The sequence below is a fragment of the Petromyzon marinus genome, chromosome 18 (assembly GCF_048934315.1).
Source record: "Petromyzon marinus isolate PM22_M1 ecotype Great Lakes invasive population chromosome 18, UKy_Petmar_22M1.pri1.0, whole genome shotgun sequence".
Lineage (NCBI taxonomy): Eukaryota > Metazoa > Chordata > Hyperoartia > Petromyzontiformes > Petromyzontidae > Petromyzon > Petromyzon marinus.
Genome location: NC_133684.1, coordinates 9,032,287 through 9,054,959, shown reverse-complemented (window position 1 = coordinate 9,054,959; position 22,673 = coordinate 9,032,287). Strand labels below are relative to the sequence as shown.

Here is a 22,673-nt window from a genome sequence, read left to right as displayed (position 1 = left end):
CCTCACGGCCCCGTGACGCAACACACATTTGTACACACACAGGCACGCAAACAAAGATCCCCCTGTATAGCCTTAACGGACTTTTGGAGCAAGTGCTGTTAGCGAGCACCTATGAAAGCCGACACGGCACACGAGGCGGAGGGTGTCCAGCCTTTGTGTCCCTAGTGACGATGTTTACACACACCACCCCGGGTACTCATTTCTTGAGGCCGAGTCGACCTAGGGGAGGCCCAGGACAGGTTCAGATAATCGTCACTGGTGTCGACCATGAGCGGGAATCGAACCCGGGTCGCTGGGTTCGTAGCGCACACACGCACATAAAGATACAAAGATCCCCCATATAGCCTTAACAGACTGTAGAGGCAAGTGCTGTTAGCGAGCACCTATGAAGGCCTGCACACACACACACACGCGCGCGCGTATGCTCCCGAGGGCCGTGCCACCATTGGCGGGGAGGAGGGTACCTGGGTATGAGTTGGCTGGCACTGCCATGGGCTGGTCCTTGTATTCCGGGGGTGGCCGCGTCAGGTGCCTGTGCAGCTGTTGATTTTCCTAAAGTAAAAAAAAAGATTTCGATATGACATTAGTATTTGTTTCGATTTAAAGCTTTCGTGACTGCAAGGTTCATCTTCTTTGGTTATTTCGGTAAAGTCACGTAGAATGAGAATAAAATAATAAATTGATAAAATAAAATAACACAATAATATTCTCACGACGTTTCGGCCACAACACAAGCGGCCTTCATCAGGTGATTTATTCTCATTCTACGTGTCTTTACCGAAAGAACCAAAGAAGATTAGTATTTGTGTCTGGATTCTGGGTGTTGGTGCCACACGGCGGTGGAACGTTTATGACATTCGATCTCTCGGCACGACAGTTGAAATAGTGGAGGAAGTTTCTTAAATCTCCACTTCCCCGCCTATGTCGACCCAGCAGCACAAATTGGTTAACCGTAGTTGGTCGATGGACAGGTCGCGAGTGGTGGTGTAAAGTTTGGGTAACTCCCCACCTCTTCTGAGAGACGTCGGTCGAATACCCTTTAGAGCTCCCTTTCTTCAGGGAATAGGGCGAACAAGCAACTGTAGGGCTGCCCCCTGCACCCGAGATTCTCTCCGGGACCTGGGTTTTGTATCGAGGTTTTACCTCTTGACCGTGCGTTATGCCCCGAGCCGCCGTCACACGCTCTCTCACCATTAACTGCTGGTGGATGAGCTCGCGTTTCTGCTCCGTGGCGTTGAGGCCGGGCAGGGTGGCCGCCAGCCGATTGCCAGGGAAACCGGGCCCTGGGGAAGGCTTCAGGTTCAGGCCGCCCACCACCTTCTCCTGCCGGCACAGGAGGAGAGCGACGGTCAGGTGTGCAGGGCGGCAAGGTTGTGGTCGGGGCGGCAAGAGAGAAGTCACGCGTGCGGAGGGCACACGGCAAGGCCGAACGACGCCCTCATCGTTGAGTGTGGGGGCCATGCACATGGCTCCACCACCATTGCAGCCACTCGCTACACCGGGGCTGGGGGGGGGGCCCTATGACCACGGGCTGGACGCGACCCACCACTTCACTTCGTACAGCCCCCATTCAATCATTGCACAGGTCCCGCGGCCACGTGGGGCCTACCTCCTCGAAACAGCCCGCAAAAATGTTTGATCCATTGCTGCAAGCATCGTAGAGGCACTAAATCGGGCACCAGAGGGCGGAATATTTTAGAACCGACAACGCGGCATTGGATACCGCGAGCGCCACGCTCGGTCACTTCCGTTCCTGCAAGGGGCGACTTGCAGAGATGGAGGTCACCGAGCTGCGTGTGCTGTGTGGTTTGAGAGAGAGAGAGAGAGACCCGTCCGGCCCTTGTTGAGGACGTGGATTCCCCCCCCCCGCTCCACCCGCACAGGCTCCGAACTTGGTTTCGCTCTCCGTGAGAAAAAAAAAATATCGGAGCGGCGGTAAAACTCCAAAGAAAAACCGCGAGTGCTAAAGCCTCACAGATGCGACTGCAGAGGGCAGCAGTGGCGACAGCAGCCACCGGGCAGCTGCTGCTGCTGCCTTCCAAGAGGCGCCGTGCAGGTGCAAGGAAACGTAAAACAGCGTCGCCACCCTCCCCCACAGCCGGCCCGGGGCCCCCCCCCCCGCCATCGTTACCGCGTTACCCCAAAGCACCCAGCCCTTCCCCACCGCTCGCCCCCCCCCCCGCGAGCCGCCTCTACCACCACACTTCCTCTCCCTTCCCCGCTCGCCCAGGCGTACCCTCCCACCTCCCTCCCCCTCGATCCCATCCTCCCTCCATATAAACCCCGATCACCCCTACGCGGCACCCCCGGCCACGCTCGCCCGCCCGCCCCGGCCCACCCATCACAACGACCACCGCCCCCGCAACCCCTTCCTCCGCTCCTCCCCATCCTCCGGCACCGCTCCTTCCCAATGTGAGCCAGGAGGCGGCTGACAGCGATCCGGGTTTTCTGGCCGATTGGAAACACATGTCGTTTCCGCAGCGCCACCGCGGCGAGATATCTCGGCGAAACGGAAGCCTTCTGGCCGCTACGCAAACCCCGCCGCCACTGGCACCCCCCCCCCCACCCACCCCACCGCCGCCACTGCCCCCGCCACCGTCCCCCCGAAGCCGCCGTGGAGGAGCAGGGGGGGCCGCGGGGAAGAAGAAACCGCGCGCCTCGACTCAGCAGGGCGGGTCGCCCAGACGCGCGCCATCGTCCCACCATCATCGCTCCGACCTCACCCGAGATCGGTTTGACTCCCAGTTGTGGGAGAGCAAGGTGTGTGTGCGTGCGGGTGAACGAACGGCGGGGTGCTTGCCAACCCCGGGGCGGCTGCCCAGCACCAGACACCGCCTCCCGCAGGGCGACTTTCGATGCAAAAATTGCCGTCCGACGTTTTGTCTTTGTGGTTAAACTGGGCTCCCAGGTCCAGCGAGTCGATGGTCTCGGTCTGGACCCATAGACCCGCGCAGGGACCCATAGACTCACGCAGTCTAATGAGTTGATGGTCTGTACAAAAAAAATAAAATAAACCCCATTACATGAAATGCGTTCTGTTCTGAGAATTAAAATGTTGGTTCTACGGTCATGTGATGAGCATTGCTCTCATCATGTGGCACAGTGAGCAGGGATGTGTTGCCCTCTACCGTGCGTGGACCGGAGGTCACTTGAAAAAAAAGGGATCTCAGAGGTAGCTCTGTGACATCCGCTTCTGTGGTGAGCCCTCCTCTCGCCGCCACTGCTCTCAGGAGATTTCCGAACAAAGTCTACGGCTGGTGACGTCGATAGCAGCGATCGGTGTACAATTTGGGGGCGGTGAGATGGGGGGGGGTGGGGGTTGACAACAAAATCAATCTGCAGAGTCAGCAAGCGTGCAAATGGGACAAGATTTAATTGGAACAAAAGCTGCGACACTCCGATCCCACTTGTGCCCTCTGCCGAACGCGGCGGGAACGCCGTGGTGGTGGTGGCGGTAGTGTGCGCAGCCACGGGCGAAACTCGGAGCACAAAAATGGCCGTGGGGAAACCCGCGCTGCTGGAGGACGTGAGTCCCGTCAACATTAAACATTTATGAACGAGCGTCAGTGTTTTTGCATTTGCCGCCAGAGCTGTTTGGGCCTGTGTGGTTCGTCTGCCTGTGCGCGTCTGAGGGAGAGCGAGTGCGTCCGTGAGAGTGCGTCTTTGTCTCGCGCTCGCCAACGCGCGAGTGCGTGCGTCGACTCGGCCTCAAATGAGTACCTGGTGCGGTGTGTAAACATCGCCACTGGGGGAGACAAAAGACGACCGGGAGTAATGCAGGCCACCCACCCCCTCCGTGTTTTGTGCCGGCCTTCACGGGTGCTCGATAACAGCGCTCGGGCCAAAAAGTCTGTTAAGACTAAACAGCGGATCTTTGTCCTGTACGAAAGTGTGTGTTGGATAGAGGGGGCTAAACGGGCGTGGGATGGGCTAGAGAAGAGGTGGGCTGTTCCGAATCCCAACCCTGTCCCTCAACCCAACCATAACCACTAAACCCAACCCCTCATGCTCATCATAACCCTAAAACACTATAACCGTAACCCAAATCCCGACCAAACCCAAAATCACTCTCCTAACTCGAACCGTGTGTGCAGGTTCCCGTCAATCCACTGCTGGATGAAGGCCTCCCCAACGCGGTGTCATTCATGGGGCTCGTTTGATTTTACTTCACTGTAGTGGTCAGTGCACAGCAACCCTCAATATCAACCCCTCGTCCTCCCCCTCGTCCTCCTCGTCCTCCCCCTCGTCCTCCTCGTCCTCCCCCTCATCCCCTCGTCCCCCCCCTCATCCCCTCGTCCCCCCCCTCATCCCCTCGTCCCCCCCCTCATCCCCTCGTCCTCCCCCTCATCCCCTCATCCTCCCCCTCATCCTCCCCCTCATCCTCCCCCTCGTCCTCCCCCTCATCCCCTCGTCCTCCCCCTCGTCCTCATCCTCCCCCTCATCTCCTCATCCCCTCGTCCTCCCCTCATCCCCTCCCCCTCATCCCCTCACCCCCCCCTCATCCCCTCGCCGTAATCTCCCACAAACACAAGGAGCAGCAGCAGCAGCAGCAGCGCCGAGGCCTCTGGCTGCTGGATCTGTCAGGAGGCATCGCATTGACCCAAACAAAATCAATTCTCCTGCATTATTGAGCTGCTGCTGCTGCTGCTGCCGCCACTGCAACGAGCGGCTCCAGGGCAGCCAGCGGTGGGGGCGGGGGTGTAGGGGGGGGGCGTTCCTGAGGTTCAATGAGGTTTGGGCGGAGGTGGGGGGAATCGAGTTCATGAAGAGGAGGAGCAGGGAGGGGAGGCGAGGGGAGGGGAGACCCCCCCCCCCTGCCCCCCGGGACATAGGGTGGGGCCCCCCTTGTGCACGCTGCCAAAAGGGACCCTGAGCAGATGAGGGGGCAAAGGGCAAGGGCCTGGGTGGATGGTGGGGGGGAAGAGGGGGTGAATTCAGTGTCAGAGTGCAATGGAGTACAGTGTCAGGAATAGGGGGGTGTGGGTGTGTCGAGTGTCAGCACTAGGGAGGGGGTGGGCAGTGTGCGGTGTCAGGAATAGGGGAGGGTGTGTGAGGGGGTGCGTGAGGAAGTGTGGGGGGGGGGGTGTCGTTGTTTCACTTGGCAGCGCGCGTTGGTGACGTGCGCACGCAAAAAGACAAAGCTTCTCCCCCCCCCCCCCCCCCCGTGTAGCCCACACAGGCTGCCAGGGAAAATGCTGTCAGCGGTGTGGGCTAGACATCGCCCGGTCGCCTTTATCTCCCCCAGTGCTGATGTTATTCATTTAAGGGCGAGTAGGCCTAGGCCGGCGGGACCCGTGATCGGTGCAGATATTCGCGCCACCGATTTCGGCCACGAGCGGGTGTCGAACCTGGGCCGCTGGCATTCGGAGCGCAGCGACGCTAACCGCTGCGCCACCCCCACTCCACACGCACGTGTGTGTGTGTGTATATATAGTGTATATATATAGTGTGTATATATAGTGACAAGTGCACGCTACCACGCGTGCACCCCGCGTGTATAAATAGGGTCCGGATGCACATCTGAGGTGCAATCGGCAGCGACGGATGCTGCCCTGGAGGAGAGAGGCCCCGCGGTGACGTTCAGGATGAGCTCAGCTGTGCCTATGAATACCCCACTCCCCCCTGCCCCGTGACGGCGCCATGCCCCGAGATGCGACTCCACCAACTTGCGCAAACCACCCCCGCTCACCTCGCTCACTCGCCCCCCGCCCCCCCTTCACCTACTGACCCCACTCACTCGGCCACCGAGCTCTCGAAGCGAATCGGCGGACTTTTGCGCCGTACAATGCACGGCCCTCGCCGAGGGCCCTCCGAACCCTCCATGGTCGCACGGGAGCTGCGGCCAGGATGGAGCCGCGTCGCGCGAGGAGAACACCGAGAGGACTCCCCGTGGGCGGCGCACCCCGACGTGGCCCTCACGAGCCCCGGCTCGTGAGGGCCACGTCGGGGGGCCAACTCGCCGGAGCTGCTCGCTCGCTCCGCCGGGTGCCTTCTTGTAAAGAGAGCGCACCACGTTCCACGCGTTTGCGCGTTCCGGAATGAGTCGCCTGTTCCAAGGCCCCGCGCGCTCGCGAGCCGCGGCGGCGGCGCCGCCGGTGGGTATTTTTAGCACCCGCGCACCGCCACTTCTCGTTCGCACGAGCGGCTCGCCCCCGCCTGCGTTTCCTCCCGGCCGAGCTGCGCGCGGAACTTTCCTGTGCCCGTGGAATCGCGCTAATTTGACCGCGCTCGCGACGCACTCTCCGGGACCCTGCGGCGGCCAGGAGTGGCGGTGCGGTGCCGAGGGGCTCGGGGGGATGGCGATGGTTGTGGAATTGGGAGTGGGAAAGTCGGCTGCAGGCGATGCTTGTTTCAGCGCCCGTCACGGCCACGGCAAGCGAGCGGCACCATGACGAGTGGCGGTGGTGCTGGTTGTGGTTGTGCTCGGGAGCAAAGATTTCCCCGTGTTGAGGCGGGCCCTGCTGTGTGACGCCGTGCCACAACACAATGTGCCACACCAACGAGACCGCTATGGGCTCTCAACAACACTGAACCTCGGTTTGGTTAAATCTGGTGCGGTCAAGTCCACAAACCGAGGGGCCCATTAATCGGAAGGTCATCGCGACCAAGGCCATCCAATGCCTCCACACCTCACCATCGCTTCCTTCCGTCTGCTAAATCACGCAGCCGTAACAGAGTTGGCATTTGACCTCCAAGGTCGCCAACTACAGTCTCATCATCACCATCGCCGCCGCCGCCGCCATCTGCCCTTGGGTCGGCAACCTCTGGATGCCACTGCGATGCCCACCTGCCCTCCTCCTCCATCCCGCAGACCACGCGCGTCCCACCCATCGTCAAAACCCCCTCGCCCTCTTGACATCGACAAGGAGCTCCTGCCACCTTCAGACCGTGCAAGTTGCTTGCCCAGCCCTCTTCCCACTAGCCCACGTGTCCTTCCCATCACCTCCACGGTCTACCTAAATCTTCCCAACACCGCGTGCATAATTAGATACAGAATGGCATTAGAACGAAGGGAGGGATAAGAGGCTGCACATTCTTGAAGGAGAGAGTGGGAATTGGAGGGAGAGGGAGGGAGAGGGGGAGAGAGATGGGGGGGGGGTAGGTAGGGGGACCATGAGCATGCGTGTGAGTAAGCGAGCCACTCTGGGAGTTACACAAGCGCCGTGATTCAGACGGCCGTTGCGAGAGAGGGAGGGAGAGAGGAAAGGAGAGAGAAGGATGGAGGGAGAGAGTTGGTGAGAGATGGGGAGAGAGAGAGAGGCCGAGGGGAAAAAGGGAGAGGGGGAGATGCTTCTCGAGTAACGTAACGTTCTGCCACGACTTCACTCCGCCGCCAAATATGGGCGAATTGAGACGATGACGACGATGGTCAGGGCCAAAAGAGGGGAGGGGGGTAATAAAATAATAAAATTGCCAGCACCAGTGGTGTCTCCCCAGCGGCACGAGGAGGAGAGGGCGACGCCAGTGCCGGGTGGGTGCAGTGCCAAGCGAGGTGGGTGCCAGCGACGCCAAATCATGGCGGTGCGCCGGCAAGACAACCCGCCCTATCGCTGAGCCTCCTTGGCACGTTTGCGGCCCAAGGCTTCGTTTAACACCGAAGGTGGCACGTGACCAGTAGCAGGCACGGCCATCGCGAGCGGTGTAATTACGAATGGGGTGTGCCGCGCGTGGAAATATTTTCCAGGCTGCCGGCACGGACGGAGCCGGCCGTGCCGGCACCGTGGAAGCCCGCGGCACGACGATGCAGCGTCCGCACTTCGCGTGCGCGTGTTGCGTTTGGCGTGCGTGCACCGCGGAGAGGGCAGCACGAGTGCACTGGTCATCTCCGTCCGTCACACCCACAGCATCGGGGGTCTGTGCCCTGACCCGCTTGCCAGTAGCGAGCCTGGCACGCTTTACACCGCCTCAAAGTGCACCTAGCTTGGCACGATCGCCACTGCGACGTCACTGCCCAGTGAAGGCAAACGGTGGCGGCTGTTGTCGTTGTTGTTGTTGCGCAACGAATACCGAGCACGTGTGCGTGTGCGTGCTTGAGCCAGCGCCCTCACCTGCGCTCCGGGCTGGTACTGTGCGCCGATCCGTGCCGCCAGCTCCCCCCCGCCCAGCCCCCCCTGCTCCAGCACGTGGCGCAGCAGCAAGCGGCGCACCTCGGGCGCCGTGCGCGCCCGCGCGGGCTGCCTGGCGCCGGCGTCATGAGGGTAGAACCCTCCGCTCCCCGGTGCCGCCACGGCGCCCGGCATCGCAGGGGGGGGGCCACCCCCCGCCGCCGCCGCCGCCGCCGCCGCCGCCCCTCGCGCCTCCTCTCCGTCGGGGTCAAAGTGCGTGAGCGGCTTGGTGTCGCCGTAGGACAGGGCGCCGGCCGTCACGTTGGGGCAGGCCTCGTGGGGCCGCGTGATTGCGGCGGCGCTGCCGCCCTTGTGCCCCAGCGGAGCGGCGTGGCCGCCCTGCGAGGGGGGCGTGGCGGCGCCGGCGCCGGCGGCCGCGTTGACCGGTACCGGCGGCCCCGGCGGGTGCCCGCAGCCCGGCGACACCACGCCCTCGGCCCCGCGAGGCGCGGGCATCTGGCCGGGGAGTGCGACCGGCAGGTGGTGCTGCTGCTGCTGCTGGTGCTGCGCTTGCTGCTGCGGGTGCTGGTGGTGGTGCCGGTGGTGGTTGTGGTTGGCCTGACTCGCGGCGCCGGGCGGCGTGCGGTTGGGCTGCGCCGCGTGGCCGGCGGGCGAGGGGCTCGCTCGTCCCGGCTGCGCCACGTGGCCCGTGGGGCCGGGCCGCGACGGCGCCATCGCGTGGCCGCTGGCGCTCACCTTGGGCCGATCGGCGTCGTAGGCCGGCGAGGAGCGAGGGCCTCCCCGAGCCGGCGCTGACGGCGGCCACCCGCACGACGGGCCACCTTGTACCGGCAGCTGTCCCTTAACTCCCTGCTGCTGCTGCTGGTGCTGCTGCTGCTGCTGCACATGCCTTGCTACTGCCTGCTGCTGAAACGGAGGCACGCCCTGGTAGTTCATGGGTGCCTGTAGACGGGACGCAAACGACATGTTCATGCCCAACTGCTGATGCTGCTGCTGCTGCTGAATGTGGTTGTGGTGCGCGTGGTGGTGCGCGGGCGGCGCCGTCTGCGGGGGGAAGCGCGCCGCCTGCACGGGCTGCTGCTGCGAGGGCGGCGAGGCCACGACGGGAGACGGTGCTGTGCGGCCCTGCGCGTGGAGGGGCGACCCGGCGCCGGCGGAGCCGTGGCAGCTCGGCGACATCTCGCGCTTCACCACCAGCGTGCCGAGCGCCGCCGCCGCCGCCGCCGCTTTGTCTTCGCAGCGCCGGGCGGCGCCGTGCTCCAGCTTGAGGAAGTGTTTATGCTCCTCCTCCTCCACGGCCGCCGGCCGCTCGTCGTCCCCGTTGAGCGCCGGTCGCCCAAAATCGAAGGCCTCCTTTGTGTCGCCCTTGGCCAGCTCCCGCTCCAGCTCCTCGAGGATGAACTCCAGCTCCTGGTCGACCTCCGAGGAGACGCCGCAGCCGGGCGCGCCGCCGCGCTTAAGGTCGTCGTCGACGGAGCAGAACGCTCCGTCCCGCGGCTCCACCTTGAGCGCCGTGCCGGCGCCGCCGTCCTGCAGCACGGTGACGGTGGTGTGGATGGTTTTGCGCGAGCGGTCGCCCGTGACGCAGTGGGTCACCGACACCGCCGTGCCGCAGTGCTGGACGCCGCCGCCGCCGCCGCCGTAGCGGCCGTGCGACGGCGCCGGGAGCGGCGCGCAGTGCTGCCGGGCGTGCTGGGGGTGGGGCGGCAGCGGGTGCCGGAGGGGGGCGGAGAGCGGGGCCCCCGCGTGGGCCCCGTGCGGGCCGCCGCCGCCGCCGCCGTCACCGCGCGAGCGCTTGGGGCCCGGCGGGGCGCAGTCGTAGGAGGAGCCGTTGGCGCGGTCGCCGTAGTCGCTCTCCTCCAGGCGCCGCTTCAGCTGCTCCTGCAGCTGCAGTGATGGAAGAGATGCACGGGCGTCACGCGCACACATCATGCACACGTCACAATGCACACGTCACAATGCACACGTCACAATGCACACGACCCCTAAGGTGCACGTTCCGCACACGTCACGCAAGTTCTCCCTCTCTCTCTCTCTCTCTGTGAACCGTGTCCTTTCTCAACCAGCTCTGTCCATCATATTGATTCCCAGTTGCATCGAATTGTTCAAATTGCTGATACAGTACACAACTTCATTGGCTCTCTTCCCTGGCTTCCGGTTGCAGCTATAACCTTCCCAAGTCAAAGAAATTGTAGTCAGTCTTCTCCGTCTTCCTCATTACACGTCCAGGTGTAATGCTGCTGGACGCGGTGTGCCAGGTGCGGCTGACATTAACCCCCGCACACGCTCAGTCAGACTCAAGTCGGTAGCGCGGGGGGGGGGGGGGCGCGGCGCCGGCTCCTCTCTCGCCGCCCGTGGCTCCGGGGAAGGAGAGGGGCCGCTTCGTGGTGCGACGGCTTCCCTGCTAGACGTGGCAGTGTAGAGCACAAAGGCAAAGATCCCCAAGTATAGCTTTAACAGAGTGTTGGGGCAAGTGATTTTTAGCCAGTAGTAGTACCTATGAAGGCCGGCACTATGGCACACGAGGATGGGGGTGGTATGGCCAGCACCACGCCCGGTCGCCTTTGTCTCCCCAGTGGCGATGTTTACACACCGCACCAGCTACTAATTTAAGGCCGAGTCAGCCTAGGGGGAGGCCCAGGACCGGTTCAGATAATCGTCACTGGTTTTGGCCGTGAGTGTGAAGCGAACTCGGGTCGCCGGGTTCATAGCGCAGCGCGCGAACCGCTACACTACACCCTCCCCAAAGACACTCACGAGCACACAGACTGACACACACAAAAGACGAAGATTCTCCATATAGCCTTAACCGACTGCTGGGGCAAATGCCGTTTGCGAGAACCTATGAAGGCCGGCACTGCACACGAGGAGGTGGGTGGCCAGGACCACGCCCGACACACGTGCGCACATGGTCTGAGACACGCATACAAAGACAAAGACGCGCACACACAGAGACGCACGCACGCACGCGCGGAACGATCCCCCCCCCCATGCTGCGCGCTGTACAAAGCCCAATTCACCTGCACCTTGCCCGCCGAGCATTTACGATCGTTAATATTTCACGAGCGGATCCCGCAGGGATCCTTAAACGCAAGAGGAACGTCTGCCGAAACATTCGGCACGAGAGCATCTGTTTCATTCCGCCGGCAAAAGAAAAAAATCCATGTCTCTGCGCTTTTAATAGCGTGTATGTGCGCGTGTGTGTGCGCGTGTACGTGCACGTGCACGCGTGTGTGTGCTGTGCACATGCGTGTGTGTGCTGTGCACATGCGTGCGCGTTGATGTGCGTGCGTGTTTATGTGCGTGGCGTGTCCGCACGTGTGCGTGTAAGAGCATGCGTGTGCATTCCTGTGTGCGGTGTGTGTGCGTGCGTGCGCGTGACGGGTTACACAAAGTGCTTGAGTAACATGCGCATGTTGTGCATGTGTTGAGTGCGCGCGTGTATCACGTGAGTGCGTTGAGTGTGTGATTATGGGATGTGTGTGCGCTTGCGTGTGTATTGAATGACCGTGTTGTGACTAAATTCTGTATGTGCTGCGCTTAGCCTCATCTATGCGTGCGCGTGTGTGCACGTATGTCTTTGTCTATATCCACTGTGTGCTCACCGCTAAACTACGCTACGAACCCGGCGACCTGAGTTCAATTTCCGATCACGTACAACATCAGGTGATGAATATTTGAACCGGCCGTGGGCCTCCGCTAGGTCGACTCAGCTTCAAATAATTACTTGGCACGGCCGGGCGTGGTGCTGGCCGTGCTGGTCTTAACAGTTGCTCACTGACAGCATTTGCTCCGAAACGATATTCAGGCAATACAGGGGATAACCTTTGTCTTTGCATCCAGCGTACAGACAAGACGTACCCTTCCCACACGCGCACACTCGCGTGAGGACGCACGCATGGGGGAGGTCAGGGAGGGGGGGGGGACGTGCATCTGAGCGATTCCCCTGTCAATATCTCTCTCCTAATGGCTTCTCGCGGCTGCGCCACACGGGACCAACCCTTCATCCCCATCGCGGCTCCGTGGCGACGGCGGCGAAGGAGGCACCGTCTCTGACCTCCATTATCCTCCAGCGGCTGGACCCAGGCCTTGACCCCCCCCCCGCCCCCCAGAGCCTTTATCGAACCGGTTAAACACCAGGCACCGGGCAGTCCACCGGGAGGTTTGGGGAAGAGTTCATGACCCTCGGTGGAGCAACAGAGCGCTGCCCCTGGGTGCCGGCCTGGTTCCCGCCGGTTGCCCCTTCTGCCCGCGCGACCCCATCCCTGCCTTCGAAGGGCCCCGCGCTACCGAGGGCCGCCGAGGGCCTCCGCCGTGGCCGACGGGTGGGTGGGACGGGGAGGGGCGTGGCTCTGACTGGCGGCCCGGGGGGCAGGCAACGGAGCAATGGAGCAGCGCCAACACCGCCAGCCAAGGGGGAGTCGGTAACGCACGCTCCCCCTTTCCGGGACATCGCGATACCGGGAGGAGTCCACCGACGTCGCCGCCCACCCCCCACCGCTGCGAGCGGCGGAGCTTCCCGCACTACAATGCTCCAACAACGCTCCACAACAACGCTCCACAGCAACACTCCCGGGTGTTCCTCCTGCTGCGCAGGTCGTGCAGTACAAAGTTGAGTGGGGTGACGCGGCACGGCGAAGCTCACCGTATCGCTTTTCCAGGGAGACCTGGGCCGTGTCATTAGCCCAGCAGTGCAGATGCCACGCAAGGAGACCGCACGCAGGGGACCAATCCCATTCGAGGGCAGAGGGCCCCCCCCCCCACACCCCTGGCAGCCCCCTACACTCTTGGCAGCCCCCCACTGGGGGGTCTCACGCTCCACGGGATCGGTCGCGACGCACGCAGGGGGCCCTCCACTGGCGGCCGAGGCACAGAAGGGCGAATTCCGAACATTTTTTCTCGTCTCGATGCGGCGCCGGTTCCCACCGGGAGCCGCGTTGCCCCCGCGTGATGCCGTGAGCGCGAGCTTTCTTGCTCTCCTAGCGCTCTCTCTCCTAACTCTCTCCCCTAGCGCTCTCTCCTAACTCCCCTGTGCACCACACGTGCTGCCCACAATCCATGGGTGATGAGTTAGAACACAAACACTGAGCCCCTCACGCTCGCTCACACTCCTCAGTGGCCAAGGGTGGGGTGTATGGACCCCGGTGCAAGGAATTAAATGCCCCACGTGCTCCCCACCACTCCACCCCCACCCCCCCCCGAAGTCCGGTGCAAGAGACCCTTCGGCCTATGGGACCCGGTGCAGTTGCACTGCCTGCACACATTAAAGGTACCACGCTCTCACGCAAACGTCTCCTGCCACCCCCACTCCACAACCTCACCGCGACACGACACCTAAAAGGCTTCCCCCCTCTTTGTTTGCCATCCTATGGGCATTCCACCATGGGCTCAGGTGCTAGCGAGCGGGTGTCATCCCCGCCGCGTCGCTCGGAATCGGGAGGCAATTTCCTCGGCAATGTGCGACTCGGCAACTGGCACGACGCCACGGCGCTTCTCTCTTGCCGTGTGGTGACAGTGGAGGTATCAGCACCACCACCGCCAGCAACACCACCACTATCACACCAACACCACCACCACCATCATCATCAGCAGCATCAGCAACGCCGGCGTCAGCACCAGCAGCATCAATTCCCGGCCATGCGTGCGGTGGGGGGTTTTTAGGTCGGGTCTTGGAGAGAGCCACTCGCGAGTAAAACTCAGAGGCCGCTGACGTTGGCTCAAGAGCACACACGGAGGTAGTGCGCGCTCACCGCTAGGAACTGTTACACCGCGCCCGGACACCCTCTGCCTCCACAATTGCGACGTCCTACACATCACACCAGGGACTCGATGAAGGCCGAGCCAACCTAAGGGAGGCCCAGGGCCGGTTTCATGTGATCGATCACGGATGTTGGGGTTCGAGCGAGGAATCGACCTTCGGGTCGCTGGGTTCGTGGCCGGAGTGCCGCGAACCGCTACGCCGCCTACCCCGACCCGCACTCCGCGACGCTGCTCCAACGTTGCCCGTCCCACGCCGTCATCATCGCCGCCAAGGGGGTGGTGGTGGGGGTGTGGGGAGCCTCGTTACGAATAAAAAAAATCGGTCGCCCGTCAACTTGGGAGCGGTTCTCTTTTAGGATGCACAGTTTTGTCCACTGGGGTTTTTTTTTCTCTTTTATCCAGATTTTCTTTCCCGATTTTAGTGACGGTGTGTTCGTGTTTAAAAGGCGTGTTTGCATGCGCGCGAGGAGCGTGCGGTGGTTAGCGCGCTGCGCTACAAACCCAGCGACACGAGTTTCGATTCCCGCTAACCGCCAACACGGTGACGACGATTACCTGAACCGGTCTTGGGACCTCCCCAAGGTCATCTCAGCCTCAAATGAGATACCCGCAGCGATGTGTAAACATCGCCACTCAGGAGACAAAGGCGGCCCCCGGGGTGGTATTTGGCCAGCCACCCCGTCTCGTGTACCGTTCCGTCTATTAAGGCTACATGGGGGACGTTTGTATTAGTCGTAATGTGCTCACGGTACTACAGCACTTGGCCCAACAGCCTGCGTGCCTACACGGGGGATCTTTGTCTTTGCACTCGCGAGCCGGGGGTGGGGGGCGTGTGCCCGGTGTGAGGTCATCACTCACGGAATGCCGACGACGGTTTTGCCCGTGGGATTCCCACCGACGGGAATATAAAACACAACCGCCACGGATAAAGAAACTCCCCCGGCTCATAAACGAAGAAGCTCCGAGCGGGCAACGCGGCTGGGCGGGGGCCGACGGCGAAGCCCAGCCGGAGGGGCCTCTCCCGGGAGCGCCGATGCTGCTGCTGATGCTACTGGTGATGATGATGCTGCCGTCAAGTTTTGTTGAACCAGCAGAACGCGCTCAGCGCAGAAATGCCCGAGCGCACGCTCGCGAGTCAAGATGCTCGGATCGCCGCCGTCCGTCCGAGCGCAGACCCCCAAGCCACCCCCCCCACCCTCACCAACTAACCACCCACGCCTAGCGGATTTGTTAAAGGGAGCGAGGTTGTTGTTGTTATAGTGATTAAAAACTTGGGAATGGGGAGATGGAGTCCGTGCACGCATGCGGTACCGCGCGCGTTCACGAAGCGCCTGCGTGGGAGCGCGCACGACTAAAATCGCCACGCACCGTGCACACATCAGTGGCGGGCGATATCTGAACCGATCCTGGGGTCGACCTCGGGACTTGGCAAAGGTGCTTCGAGTGCCCTGCCCGGATTAAATAGGTTCTAGTTGACAGCACTTGCCCGCTTTTGTCTTTGAGTGCCATGAGTATGCGAGTGCGTGTGTGTATGTTTTCGAGGGGAGCGGGAGGGTAGGGGTTAACGCACGGCGCTGCGAACCCGGCGACCCGAGTTCCGTTTTATCGCTCGCGACCAAACGCAACGGCGAACATCTGAGCCAGTCCTGGGCCTCCCACAAGGTGGACTCGGCTTTAAACGAGTACCTGGTGCGATGTGTGAACGTCAGCATTTGGGGGAGACAAAGGCGTCCCCCACGACCCCATCGACACGTGTCGTTCCAGCCATCATAGGTGCTTGATTCCAGCGCTTGCCCCAACAATCTATTAAAAGCTATACACGGGGGATTTGTCTTTGATTTTGAGGGTACGAACACGTTTTTAGAGAGCCACACCAATCCTGGAGTTGCGGTGGCGACACCACGCGCAAGCGGCACCCATTTACCGGAACGCCGGGGCCGTCAGCGCCGAGCTCCTTCCGACCCACCCCCACGAATGGAACTTCCGTCATGGAACGCTGGGACTTCTACGAACTCTCCCCGACGTCCCATTCGCTCGGATGCAAACCAAACCGGCCGCCGAGCGTTCACTCCCCACCGCCCTGACCTCATTTGCACTCCCACGACCCCACGGGCTTCCCACTCTCCCGGTTCGACCCCCACCGCACCGACGATCCGGCAACCTCGTGCCACCGCGCATGTGGCCGCCTTACAGGGACCCTTCCACTCATCACAGCCAGTCCGTGACTGTCCACTCATCACAGCCAGTCTCTGTTACTGTCCACTCATCACAGCCATTACTGTCCACTCATCACAGCCAGTCCGTGACTGTCCACTCATCACAGCCAGTCTCTGTTACTGTCCACTCATCACAGCCAGTCTGTGACTGTCCACTCATCACAGCCAGTCTGTGACTGTCCACTCATCACAGCCAGTCTGTGACTGTCCACTCATCACAGCCAGTCTGTTACTGTCCACTCATCACAGCCAGTCCGTGACTGTCCACTCATCACAGTCAGTCTGTTACTGTCCACTCACAGCCAGTCACTGTTACTGTTCACTCATCACAGCCAGTCTGTTACTGTCCACTCATCACAGCCAGTCTGTTACTGTCCACTAATCACAGTCTGTTACTGTCCACTCATCACAGTCAGTCCGTGACTGTCCACTCATCACAGCCAGTCTGTTACTGTCCACTCATCACAGCCAGTCTGTTACTGTCCACTCATCACAGCCAGTCACTGTCCACTCATCACAGCCAGTCTGTTACTGTCCACTCATCACAGCCAGTCCGTGACTGTCCACTCATCACAGTCAGTCTGTTACTGTCCACTCATCACAGCCAGTCTGTTACTGTCCACTCATCACAGCCAGTCTGTTACTGTCCACTCATCACAGCCAGTCTGTTACTGTCCACTCATCACAGCCAGTCTGTTACTGTCCACTAATCACAGTCTGTTACTGTCCACTCATCACAGTCAGTCCGTGACTGTCCACTCATCACAGCCAGTCTGTTACTGTCCACTCATCACAGCCAGTCTGTTACTGTCCACTCATCACAGCCAGTCACTGTCCACTCATCACAGCCAGTCCGTGACTGTCCACTCATCACAGTCTGTTACTGTCCACTCATCACAGTCAGTCCGTGACTGTCCACTCATCACAGCCAGTCCGTGACTGTCCACTCATCACAGCCAGTCTCTGTTACTGTCCACTCATCACAGCCAGTCCGTGACTGTCCACTCATCACAGCCAGTCTCTGTTACTGTCCACTCATCACAGCCAGTCTGTGACTGTCCACTCATCACAGCCAGTCCGTTACTGTCCACTCATCACAGCCAGTCCGTGACTGTCCACTCATCACAGTCAGTCTGTTACTGTCCACTCATCACAGCCAGTCTGTTACTGTCCACTCATCACAGCCAGTCTGTTACTGTCCACTCATCACAGCCAGTCCGTGACTGTCCACTCATCACAGCCAGTCACTGTTACTGTCCACTCATCACAGCCAGTCTGTTACTGTCCACTCATCACAGCCAGACTGTTACTGTCCACTAATCACAGTCTGTTACTGTCCACTCATCACAGTCAGTCCGTGACTGTCCACTCATCACAGCCAGTCTGTTACTGTCCACTCATCACAGCCAGTCTGTTACTGTCCACTCATCACAGCCAGTCACTGTCCACTCATCACAGCCAGTCCGTGACTGTCCACTCATCACAGTCTGTTACTGTCCACTCATCACAGCCAGTCTGTTACTGTCCACTAATCACAGTCTGTTACTGTCCACTCATCACAGTCAGTCCGTGACTGTCCACTCATCACAGCCAGTCTGTTACTGTCCACTCATCACAGCCAGTCTGTGACTGTCCACTCATCACAGCCAGTCAGTCTGTTACTGTCCACTCATCACAGCCAGTCTGTTACTGTCCACTCATCGCAGCCAGTCCGTTACTGTCCACTCATCACAGTCAGTCTGTTACTGTCCACTCATCACAGTCTGTTACTGTCCACTAATCACAGCCAGTCTCTGTTACTGTCCACTCATCGCAGCCAGTCTGTTACTGTCCACTCATCACAACCAGTCTGTTACTGTCCACTCATCACAGTCAGTCCGTTACTGTCCACTCATCACAGCCAGTCTGTTACTGTCCACTCATCACAGCCAGTCTCTGTTACTGTCCACTCATCACAGCCAGTCACTGTTACTGTCCACTCACAGCCAGTCACTGTTACTGTCCACTCATCACAGCCAGTCACTGTTACTGTCCACTCATCACAGCCAGTCTGTTACTGTCCACTAATCACAGTCTGTGACTGTCCACTCATCACAGTCAGTCTGTTACTGTCCACTCATCACAGCCAGTCTCTGTTACTGTCCAATCATCACAGTCTGTCACTGTCCACTCATCGCAGCCAGTCCGTTACTGTCCACTCATCACAACCAGTCTGTTACTGTCCACTCATCACAGCCAGTCTGTTACTGTCCACTCATCACAGTCAGTCCGTGACTGTCCACTCATCACAGCCAGTCTCTGTTACTGTCCACTCATCACAGCCAGTCTCTGTTACTGTCCACTCATCACAGCCAGTCTCTGTTACTGTCCACTCATCACAGCCAGTCACTGTTACTGTCCACTCATCACAGCCAGTCACTGTTACTGTCCACTCATCACAGCCAGTCACTGTTACTGTCCACTCATCACAGCCAGTCACTGTTACTGTCCACTCATCACAGCCAGTCTGTTACTGTCCACTCATCACAGTCAGTCTGTCACTGTCCACTCATCACAGCCAGTCTGTTACTGTCCACTCATCACAGCCAGTCACTGTTACTGTCCACTCATCACAGCCAGTCTGTTACTGTCCACTCATCACAGTCAGTCTGTCACTGTCCACTCATCACAGTCAGTCCGTTACTGTCCACTCATCACAGTCAGTCCGTTACTGTCCAATCATCACAGCCAGTCCGTTACTGTCCACTCACAGCTAGTCCGTTACTGTCCACTCATCACAGCCAGTCCGTTACTGTCCACTCATCACAGCCAGTCAGTCTGTTACTGTCCACTCATCACAGCCAGTCTGTTACTGTCCACTCATCGCAGCCAGTCCGTTACTGTCCACTCATCACAGTCAGTCTGTTACTGTCCACTCATCACAGTCTGTTACTGTCCACTAATCACAGCCAGTCTCTGTTACTGTCCACTCATCGCAGCCAGTCTGTTACTGTCCACTCATCACAACCAGTCTGTTACTGTCCACTCATCACAGTCAGTCCGTTACTGTCCACTCATCACAGCCAGTCTGTTACTGTCCACTCATCACAGCCAGTCTCTGTTACTGTCCACTCATCACAGCCAGTCACTGTTACTGTCCACTCACAGCCAGTCACTGTTACTGTCCACTCATCACAGCCAGTCACTGTTACTGTCCACTCATCACAGCCAGTCTGTTACTGTCCACTAATCACAGTCTGTGACTGTCCACTCATCACAGTCAGTCTGTTACTGTCCACTCATCACAGCCAGTCTCTGTTACTGTCCAATCATCACAGTCTGTCACTGTCCACTCATCGCAGCCAGTCCGTTACTGTCCACTCATCACAACCAGTCTGTTACTGTCCACTCATCACAGCCAGTCTGTTACTGTCCACTCATCACAGTCAGTCCGTGACTGTCCACTCATCACAGCCAGTCTCTGTTACTGTCCACTCATCACAGCCAGTCTCTGTTACTGTCCACTCATCACAGCCAGTCTCTGTTACTGTCCACTCATCACAGCCAGTCACTGTTACTGTCCACTCATCACAGCCAGTCACTGTTACTGTCCACTCATCACAGCCAGTCACTGTTACTGTCCACTCATCACAGCCAGTCACTGTTACTGTCCACTCATCACAGCCAGTCTGTTACTGTCCACTCATCACAGTCAGTCTGTCACTGTCCACTCATCACAGCCAGTCTGTTACTGTCCACTCATCACAGCCAGTCACTGTTACTGTCCACTCATCACAGCCAGTCTGTTACTGTCCACTCATCACAGTCAGTCTGTCACTGTCCACTCATCACAGTCAGTCCGTTACTGTCCACTCATCACAGTCAGTCCGTTACTGTCCAATCATCACAGCCAGTCCGTTACTGTCCACTCACAGCTAGTCCGTTACTGTCCACTCATCACAGCCAGTCCGTTACTGTCCACTCATCACAGCCAGTCACTGTTACTGTCCACTCATCACAGCCAGTCCGTGACTGTCCACTCATCACAGTCAGTCCGTGACTGTCCACTCATCACAGCCAGTCTGTTACTGTCCACTCATCACAGGCAGTCAGTTACTGTCCACTCATCACAGCCAGTCCGTTACTGTCCACTCATCACAGCCAGTCTGTTACTGTCCACTCATCACAGCCAGTCACTGTTACTGTCCACTCATCACAGTCAGTCCGTGACTGTCCACTCATCACAGCCGGTCACTGTTACTGTTCACTCATCACAGCCAGTCTCTGTTACTGTCCACTCATCACAGCCAGTCACTGTTACTGTCCACTCATCACAGCCAGTCACTGTTACTGTCCAATCATCACAGCCAGTCACTGTTACTGTCCACTCATCACAGTCAGTCCGTTACTGTCCACTCATCACAGTCAGTCCGTTACTGTCCACTCATCACAGTCAGTCCGTTACTGTCCACTCACAGCCAGTCTGTTACTGTCCACTCATTACAGCCAGTCCGTTACTGTCCACTCATCACAGCCAGTCCGTTACTGTCCACTCATCACAGCCAGTCTGTTACTGTCCAATCATCACAGCCAGTCTGTTACTGTCCACTCATCACAGCCAGTCCGTTACTGTCCACTCACAGCCAGTCCCCGTTACTGTCCACTCATCACAGCCAGTCACTGTTACTGTTCACTCATCACAGCCAGTCTGTTACTGTCCACTCATCACAGCCAGTCTGTTACTGTCCACTAATCACAGTCTGTTACTGTCCACTCATCACAGTCAGTCCGTGACTGTCCACTCATCACAGCCAGTCTGTTACTGTCCACTCATCACAGCCAGTCACTGTCCACTCATCACAGCCAGTCCGTGACTGTCCACTCATCACAGTCTGTTACTGTCCACTCATCACAGCCAGTCTGTTACTGTCCACTAATCACAGTCTGTTACTGTCCACTCATCACAGTCAGTCCGTGACTGTCCACTCATCACAGCCAGTCTGTTACTGTCCACTCATCACAGTCAGTCTGTTACTGTCCACTCATCACAGCCAGTCTGTGACTGTCCACTCATCACAGCCAGTCAGTCTGTTACTGTCCACTCATCACAGCCAGTCTGTTACTGTCCACTCATCGCAGCCAGTCCGTTACTGTCCACTCATCACAGTCAGTCTGTTACTGTCCACTCATCACAGTCTGTTACTGTCCACTAATCACAGCCAGTCTCTGTTACTGTCCACTCATCGCAGCCAGTCTGTTACTGTCCACTCATCGCAACCAGTCTGTTACTGTCCACTCATCACAGTCAGTCCGTTACTGTCCACTCATCACAGCCAGTCTGTTACTGTCCACTCATCACAGCCAGTCTCTGTTACTGTCCACTCACAGCCAGTCACTGTTACTGTCCACTCATCACAGCCAGTCACTGTTACTGTCCACTCATCACAGCCAGTCTGTTACTGTCCACTAATCACAGTCTGTTACTGTCCACTCATCACAGTCTGTTACTGTCCACTCATCACAGTCAGTCTGTTACTGTCCACTCATTACAGTCAGTCTGTGACTGTCCACTCATCACAGTCAGTCTGTTACTGTCCACTCATCACAGCCAGTCTCTGTTACTGTCCAATCATCACAGTCTGTCACTGTCCACTCATCGCAGCCAGTCCGTTACTGTCCACTCATCACAACCAGTCTGTTACTGTCCACTCATCACAGCCAGTCTGTTACTGTCCACTCATCACAGTCAGTCCGTGACTGTCCACTCATCACAGCCAGTCTCTGTTACTGTCCACTCATCACAGCCAGTCACTGTTACTGTCCACTCATCACAGCCAGTCACTGTTACTGTCCACTCATCACAGCCAGTCACTGTTACTGTCCACTCATCACAGCCAGTCACTGTTACTGTCCACTCATCACAGCCAGTCTGTTACTGTCCACTCATCACAGTCAGTCTGTCACTGTCCACTCATCACAGCCAGTCTGTTACTGTCCACTCATCACAGCCAGTCACTGTTACTGTCCACTCATCACAGCCAGTCTGTTACTGTCCACTCATCACAGTCAGTCTGTCACTGTCCACTCATCACAGTCAGTCCGTTACTGTCCACTCATCACAGTCAGTCCGTTACTGTCCACTCATCACAGTCAGTCTGTTACTGTCCAATCATCACAGCCAGTCCGTTACTGTCCACTCACAGCTAGTCCGTTACTGTCCACTCATCACAGCCAGTCCGTTACTGTCCACTCATCACAGCCAGTCCGTGACTGTCCACTCATCACAGTCAGTCCGTGACTGTCCACTCATCACAGCCAGTCTGTTACTGTCCACTCATCACAGGCAGTCAGTTACTGTCCACTCATCACAGCCAGTCCGTTACTGTCCACTCATCACAGCCAGTCTGTTACCGTCCACTCATCACAGCCAGTCACTGTTACTGTCCACTCATCACAGTCAGTCCGTGACTGTCCACTCATCACAGCCGGTCACTGTTACTGTTCACTCATCACAGCCAGTCTCTGTTACTGTCCACTCATCACAGCCAGTCACTGTTACTGTCCACTCATCACAGCCAGTCACTGTTACTGTCCAATCATCACAGCCAGTCACTGTTACTGTCCACTCATCACAGTCAGTCCGTTACTGTCC

At 58.7% G+C, this 22,673-nt stretch overlaps 1 protein-coding gene across 2 annotated transcripts in view; it reads right to left on the bottom strand.

The window, feature by feature from the left end:
- Positions 1 to 22,673, bottom strand: part of LOC116943485 (uncharacterized) — an 85,848-nt gene that overhangs the window by 3,050 nt on the left and 60,125 nt on the right. For both annotated transcript variants that reach the window (XM_032956314.2, XM_032956315.2), the window contains exons 2-4: positions 8,049 to 9,953; positions 1,192 to 1,323; positions 465 to 552 (exon numbers count right to left, since the gene is read on the bottom strand). In XM_032956314.2, coding sequence (XP_032812205.2) covers positions 465 to 552; positions 1,192 to 1,323; positions 8,049 to 9,953 — 2,125 coding nt within the window. The remainder of the gene's footprint in view (positions 1 to 464; positions 553 to 1,191; positions 1,324 to 8,048; positions 9,954 to 22,673) is intronic.